General features: G+C 30.5%; 1 protein-coding gene across 1 annotated transcript; it reads right to left on the reverse strand.

Annotated features, from left to right (window-relative positions):
• Positions 1-5,159: 5,159 nt before the first annotated feature.
• On the reverse strand, positions 5,160-6,686 carry LOC25501804 (probable disease resistance protein At5g47260). The gene is made up of 2 exons (XM_039828470.1): positions 6,551-6,686; positions 5,160-6,141 (listed from the first exon to the last, which is right to left on the reverse strand). The coding sequence occupies exon 2, from the start codon at positions 6,051-6,053 to the stop codon at positions 5,472-5,474; it is 582 nt and encodes a 193-aa protein (XP_039684404.1). The 5' UTR covers positions 6,054-6,141; positions 6,551-6,686; the 3' UTR covers positions 5,160-5,471.
• Positions 6,687-7,904: the final 1,218 nt, after the last annotated feature.

A 7,904-nucleotide genomic window follows, 5' to 3' on the forward strand; every position in this document is an offset into this window, starting at 1 on the left:
TTTAAATGTCAAGCCATTTCTTCAAATTATTTGAGTTTCTATAATAAAAGTAATATTTATATTAGTAGCAAAATCGTAAATTAAATTCGAAATATCATTTATTTTAATAATGCTAGACGAAAGGTAAAAAAAAAACAATAATTAACAATCTGGTAAACATTTTTTGGGACTTATAAAATTGTTATTCATAAATTATTCGTTACCTTCAAAATAATTAAAAGTATGTGTTAACAATGGTAGCCGGACTCTAAAAAATATGCTTAAATGCTTTTTTGGTCCCTTAAGTAATTTGGTATCGCTTTGGTCTCTTAACTAAACAAATGATTGTTTCAATACATTAATTTAATTTTTGTTACACTTTTTGGTCCCTAGGGTTGTGAAAAAACTGTTAAGGAGTTAACCCCAAATGTCTCAGGTGGGCTCACATTATAGGTGGTCCACCAAAGACTTTAGTAATACTTTTAATCTCAACCGTTTGATATTTTTTATGAAAAACAACCATTAGATCGTACATGTCTACGAGATCTAACTATATACAACCAACACTTAATTTGTTTTTTAGCTTTCTTCATCTCCTTCCCTCATTTTCTTCTTCATATTCATCATCATGTACATACATTCATAACAAAACTAGAAAAATCCAGAAAATAAATTAAAAACAATCAAAAAAATCATAATCATAATAACAATTCTTTTCACTCAAAAAACATCACTTTCATTTATCTAACAACACAAATTTTCAAATCCCAACAACCAAAATCTCCAAACCCACAAAATCATAATCATCATCATTTTTACATCATCATGTTAAAAATTCATACTGCCCTACCACATAAACCCCATTTTCGAGCTTGTTAATCCTCTCTCCTCCATCAATTTTCTTCTTTTCTCAGCAAGATCAAAAGATTGTTGTTGTTGTTTCTTCTCTCCTCCATTTTCGAGCTTGCCAATTCTCTCTCCTCCGTCAATTTTCTTCTTTCTCAGCAATATCAAAAGATTGAGGGATATACTTTCTGCATTTGTTTTTCTATTATATGTATGGATCTGTTTAATGGATATGGGTTGCTCGAAATTGCAGATCCGAATGAAGGAGGGAGTATGTGAATTGTTGTTTATGAAATTTTGGTGGATATGTTTATTGTTGCATATTCGAAATTTCAGATCTGAAATTTTGGTGATTTTTGTTGATTATTGTTGTTTATGATGGAGGTGGTGATGATGTTGTTGTTGAATTTCTAGATTTTTTTATGGGTTTTTGATGAAGCTTGATGATTTTCTAGTTTTTTTTTTTTTGAGTTGTTCATGTTGCGTTCTTCATTATTTTCTTTGAATGTTTATGTTCTGTTCTTCATATTTTCAAGAAAGGAGATGAAGGATTGTATGGAGAAGATGAAGGAAATAAATAAGTTTTCAACTAATATCAAAACAACACGTGTACCACACTTAACGTTTTTTGAATTTATTTAACGGAAGGGATCAAAATAGGATGAATTCTAGGGTGAGGGTTTAATTAAGTCCCTCACCGGTGAACCACCATGAACAATTACCGAGAGTCATTAGATTAATCAAGATCACCTCTCTATACGATATCACACAACTTATTATACACTCTCTATACGATATCACACCTCACTTATTTTCCTCGATCCTCCCACCACCACTCTTTGTTGAAATCTTAAAATTGTGATTTGTGACAAAACAACGGTTGCAAAAATCAAACTGCAAACCTTAATCCTTCATAAAAAAAAGGCTTAAATGCAATTTTACCCCCCTATTTTGATTGAATCTGAATTTTACCCCCCTATTTTAAAACTCGGAATTTTACCCCCCCTATTTTTATTGATTATGGATTTTGCCTCCCCTATTTTAAAACTCGGAATTTTACCCCCTATTTTATGTTTTTCAGGATTTTGCCCCCCTCCCCCTATTTTATCTACATAATTAATTATTTGTATTAAATGTTTTTTAATGAAAAAATAAAAATAAAACCAAAAAAAATACTAAAAAAAGATGAATAAAAAATACTAGAAAAAAATGCATAAAACTAGTATGATCTCTAAAAATAAAATAATAAACTAGTATGAAAATACATGAAAATAACAAATATTTAGAGGTGCAAACTAGTTTTTTCATGTATTCTTAATTGAATTTTTTCTTGTAATTTCATTGTTTTTCTATTTTTTAGTTTTTTTTTTTTTTTTTTTGTGTTTTTCTTGTTTTCCTTATATTTTTTTACCAAATTAATATTTTCTAATCGTTTCTTTATTTTTCTAGTATTTTTTGGTTCTTTATTTTAAAATAGGGGGTAAAATTCTGAAAAACGTAAAATAGAGAGGGTAAAATTTCGAGGTTTAAAATAAGGGGGGAAAAATCCCGATTCAATCAAAATAGAGGGGTTAAAATTCCGATTTTTAAAATAGGGGGGGGGGGGGGTAAAATTGCATTTAAGCCTAAAAAAAACTGCATTCAAACACAGGCAGAATGTCATTTTAACATTAAACACACCCCAAAAATTCAAGTGGCTTCTTTACTGAGAAAGTGTTTAGTGCGATAGTTTTTTGTTTCTATCTTTTATTTCATTCTCAACATGATAAATGAATCAAATATGGAGGTTTTGTTTTAGTATTTTAGAGTGCCTCAAAAAGAAAGGCCATTTTTAGGGCTACTGTAGATCTTAACATGACAAATATTTTTAATGATTATTTTGTTGAAACACGGCCTTAGTGGTCGGAATCCAAGCTAGGCAGTTGCATTTCTTAAATGAGAGAAAAGATATTAAAACCGTTAAAGATAGACTGTAAATTGAAGAGTGGTGGTGGGAGGATAGAAGAAAATAAGTAAGGTGTGATATCGTACAGAGAGTGTATAATAAGGTGTGTGATCTTGATTAATCTAATGACTCTCAGTAATTGTTTATGGTGGTTCACCGGTGAGGGACTTAATTGAACCCTCGCCATAGAATTCACCCCAAAACAAGTAACAGAGATAAAGATAAAGTACTGAAATAATCTTTTTTTTAGTTAAGGGATCAAAGCGATAACAAATAATATTTAAGGGACCAAAAGAGCATTTAAGCCTAAAAAATTAGGTTGTGCAATTTACCTGCTACAACCGTTACTCTCAATTATTTATTTAGTAATTTTTTTTCTTATACAAAAAAAAAAAGAGTGTAATAGTTACTGGATAACAATTTTATCGTTCCAACGTAGCAGCCTCAAGAAAGACGAAAACAAATGGTATGGAGGATAATGGGTCTCCATAACCTTAATACCATTGGGTTGACTTTCTTCTCATGAACATACGAGGAGATTAGCGTTCAAGTCTACAAAAATTAACTGCAGAAGATCAATATTAAAAAAAAATATAGTTTAATTATTTAATTTTTGACAATTTTGGATACAGTACAGATCTTTGTTCATGAATACTACTTCTCATGAATACTACGAATTTACAACCTCTAGTATATTGTAATATTGAGCATCTACTTCATACCGTTTGTAAAATTGTTTAAACTTGTTTGGTGAATAGTTATTTTGAAAAAATTGTTCTTACTTTTTATTTTTTAAATAAAAATATAAGAATATATTTGTAAGTATAATTCATATGGTAAAAAGTTGCATGAATATTTGATATATTGTGACGCGGATTTAAATCTATCATATATTGTAACGCGGATTTAAATCTATCATTCACTGTCTAAGTATTTAGTGTATGTGAGTTTTATGGAAAGAAGAAAAAAAATAACAAGAATCTCAAATTATTTTAGTGTATAGTTAGTGTTGTGTTGGTGGCCAATAACGCAACAAGTTACATTCTTATGTTGGTCTCTAGCGCTCTTCAATCTGCATCATATTCATAGTCATAGTCATAGTCATGGTCATAGATGTTGGTTAGTAGTTAGTATTCTCCATCATTGTCATATTCATCACCACCTTATACACCTTTGCCACCTTTTAAAAACAAATATCATATAAATGTCCATCTCTTGTTATAAAATTTCAGGGAATGTTTGTCCAATTATTCAATGAAAATACATAATGTCTAAACATTGAAAAATAGCCTTTTCACCAAACATTGATGAGTATATCTAAGCCAGTCTCGATTTCCACTTTGGCATATGGTCATATCATGACAGTTAAACAGATCATATCTTTGATTACAAGCACAAGCAATTGATGGAAAAAACAGTCCTAAATCGAGTGTCCCATGAAGATCATAGTGTACAACTAGGAGGACTGTTGCAGCTCCTTCATCTTAGCACACAAAATAAGAGCTCTTTCTGCAGCTGTCGTTTACCAAAACACATACAAGTGAACTTAGCTATATTAGTCTTACCGTCAAAATTGAGACCTATTGCAATACCAATTTGTGTTCGAATCTATGTAATGTCAAGCTTCTATGTCACAGTTGCTAAGACGATCTTTTGGAACAATTGATCTCTCTCAGCTCACTTATAGCCGTTTTTATAAGATGCTCCATTCTTTTATCTGGTCCACGTAATCCGATTGGTCACTCACTCTTAGTGCACTCACAATCTGTTCTTTAACCCTATCATCCATAATCTGTTCTCGCTTGACTCTACTCACTATAAAAGTGTCAAACCCATTTTTTTTTTCCACCGTGTCAGTACCGAGATAGGGTGTATCCATAACCTATGATGAGAGTTGACGCACCACAATTAGATTAGGGAAACATTAAATTTCAGGTCTCCATCTGAAATTGAAAAATTAAATAAGCCAAACATCAAGCTAGGGAGTCTATTATCTAAAGCCATAGCAAATGATGTTTAAACGAGTTAAGATAGCATCAAATGAATTAACCAAATAGACTACTAAGAACCTGTATTCCAAGGATCTGTGTAGAAAAATAGACAAAACATCTCCTAAAATATTGAGATTTCAAACATAGTACAAAAGCCTTTACAATTTATACAATTATTTATCCGGTCAAAAACATAGCCTTACACTCAAAGTTAATTTTCAAAATTCTAAACTTAACTTTGAAAATAAAACAGTTACAATATGTTATACTATTTAGCAAAAGTGACATGTTAACAGAACCAACCATACCAAACATAGTTCAAACCATTTTATCGAAGAGGAAGTTAAATTCCCTCCTCCCTTGAAAGAACCGCAGTGGAAATTACTGCAAGAAACAAGTGAAATCTTACCATAGCTCAAGGTGTATTCAAGTGTAACTAACAAGAAACAAACAAAGTGTCATTAGATTTGACACTATATACAATAATAGACTATCATGACAGTTATTATTATCTGCACTGGATTCATATCTTAGATTACAAGCACAAGCATTTAACAGAAAAACAAAATCTTAGTTCATCTACAACAACAAAGCACTTGTGAACCTCTCTCTAATCTCTCCAACATGGTGTCTTCCGTATGATATTCATGTTTGGACTTCAGATTTTCATCAACTCTGCTTCTAACACTCTAGTTGGAAGAAAAATCATGTCATGTCTCTGATAATTGTATCACTTTATCAACCTTCATATGTTTGGATAATGCCTCCGAGCTTGTTGATGTGAGCAATATCTTGCAACCATTATGATCTTCACCAAAGGGGATACCAATCTCACCTAAATCAAGTCTACCATGAAGATCACACAATACAACTAGTACTGTTTGCAGTTCCTTTATCTTAGCGCACAGAAGAAGAGCTCTTTCTGCAGTTGTCATTCTTTTGTTATTACCATAACACACGCAACAAGATGTTTCAGATAGATCGATCTTATCATCAAAATTCAGACCTATTGCAATACCAATCTGTGTTTGAATCTTGCTAATGTCTGGTTTCTTGGTCACAGTTGCTGTGACAATCTTTTGGAACAATTGATCTCTCTCAGCTTTTCTTCTAGATGTTTTAACAGAATGCTTGACTATTTTATCTGGCCCGCATAATCCGATTATATTTTCTCCTTGGTCTTTCTTTCTTAAAGCAATCATAATCTGTTCCCTATCATCCATGCCAAGAATGTAAGTGGCACCCAAACCACCCAGTGTTTCCATTCTCCTCCTCCTTATCCAAAAGCACATAATGGCCCAAGAAGTTACAAAGCTACAACACAATTTTTTTTTTTTCCTACTTAAATCAATGGGGAAAGTTCAAATTTCATGCTTCCACCTGAAATAGAAAATCAACAAGATCCAAACATCAAGCTAGAAAGCCTATAATCTACAACATAATAGAAGTTGATTAAAAGATACGGGAAAGGATCAACAAAACTTGTATCCCAAGGAATTTCTATAGAAAAATCAACAAAACCTCCCCTAAAATATTGACTTTGCAAACATAGTGCAAAAGCTAGTACAATTACATAATTAGTTATGAGGTAAAAACATAGCCTTATACAAGTCAAAATCGATATCCTAAACTCAAAATGAAAATTTGAAAAAAAGAAAGAAGAGGAAATAAACTTGCTGGCTTAACAAGACAAATAATTAGAACTAGAAGCTTATATTTTAAGTGGTCTATTTTTTGTGTGTATGTGTGCTGAAAAAAGAAGAGGAAATGAATGCAATCGAACTCTTACAACAACTCAAGGTGTATGCTTTGCAGTCTAACTAACGAAGTAACAGAAAGTTTCATTTGACCAAATTCAATTTATCATATTACTTTATTACAATAAATAAATGGGAAAAGGGAAACGGTGCCGTTTAAGTGTGAAAATTGAAAGCATATTTTCTTACGAGATTAGACTCCACGTTTGTTTGGCAAAACACGTATTTAAGTTTATAGATTATGTCTTGTAAGCTTATTTGACTAAAAAAGATATGTCTTAGGAGCTTATTTTTGCTAGTTTATAGCGTCTCGTTTGGATAATTTTAATTTATAAATTTTTACTAACGATTCTCATATTTCATAAACTACATTAACAAGTTTATAAATATGTATTTCATCTTTGTAATTAGGGGTCTTTTAAAATTTGGTCCCTGTATTCGCTAATCCTTGCAAACTAGTATTGCAATCATTAATTATTTAAAATTTCGTCTTTTGACCAACTTAATCACTGTCCCACATGAAATATCAATTTTGCACTTAAGAAGAGGACAAAATATTGAAGAAAGAACTGGAAACCCAGGAGTAAAATTGGAATTTCATGTGTGACACTGATTGTCACGTCATCAAATTAGTAATGTGGCAGTGATTAAGTAGGGAGAGGGACGAAATTTTAAATGATTAAACAATGCAAAGGTAAATTGTCAGGATTAGCGATTATAGACCAATTTTAAACGACCCTTAATTGCAAGGATGAAATACATATTTAAGCCTAAATAATAATAAAAAAAAGGCTTAAATATGATTTTCATCCCTGTAAAAAAAAACTTTGAAAAACATCTCTATAAAAAAAAAATTGTTTGAAAAAGGTCTCTGGCCCCACTATTTTGCTGACATGGTATGTTTTTGGCCACGTGGCACTGACGTATGTCATTAAAAATTTAAAAATTATTTTTTAAATTCTGAAATTTAATTTTTAAAATTAAAAAAACTGAAAAAAAGTCATAAAAAAATTCCAATATTTTTTTAAATATGAAGAAAAAAAATTGGAAATTACTTTTTTTTTTACATATGGAAGTAAATGATTGAAAATTAAAATATGAAGAAAAATTAAATTAAAAATTATATAACCTCAAAATTTATAACTTTTGAAAATATAATTTTCAGTATTTTCGAAAAAAAAATGTAATATATAATATTCAAATTAAAAAAGAATTAATTTTTGAAAATTTAATTTTCACTTTTTTTTTTCAAAATTTTTAATTTTAACAGTTTTTTTCGGAATTTTTTTAATTTAAAAAAAAATTATTATTTTTAATTATGTGGCATGCCACGTAGCAAAAGTTGCACAGTCAGCACTGCCACGTGGCAAAAACAATGTCAAATCA

Source organism: Medicago truncatula, chromosome 8 (assembly GCF_003473485.1).
Source record: "Medicago truncatula cultivar Jemalong A17 chromosome 8, MtrunA17r5.0-ANR, whole genome shotgun sequence".
Classification (NCBI taxonomy): Eukaryota; Viridiplantae; Streptophyta; class Magnoliopsida; order Fabales; family Fabaceae; genus Medicago; species Medicago truncatula.

Coding starts and splice junctions, on each gene's coding strand:
- LOC25501804 (XM_039828470.1), bottom strand. CDS start 6,053: ATGTGCTTTTGGATAAGGAGGAGGAGAATGGAAACACTGGGTGGTTTG.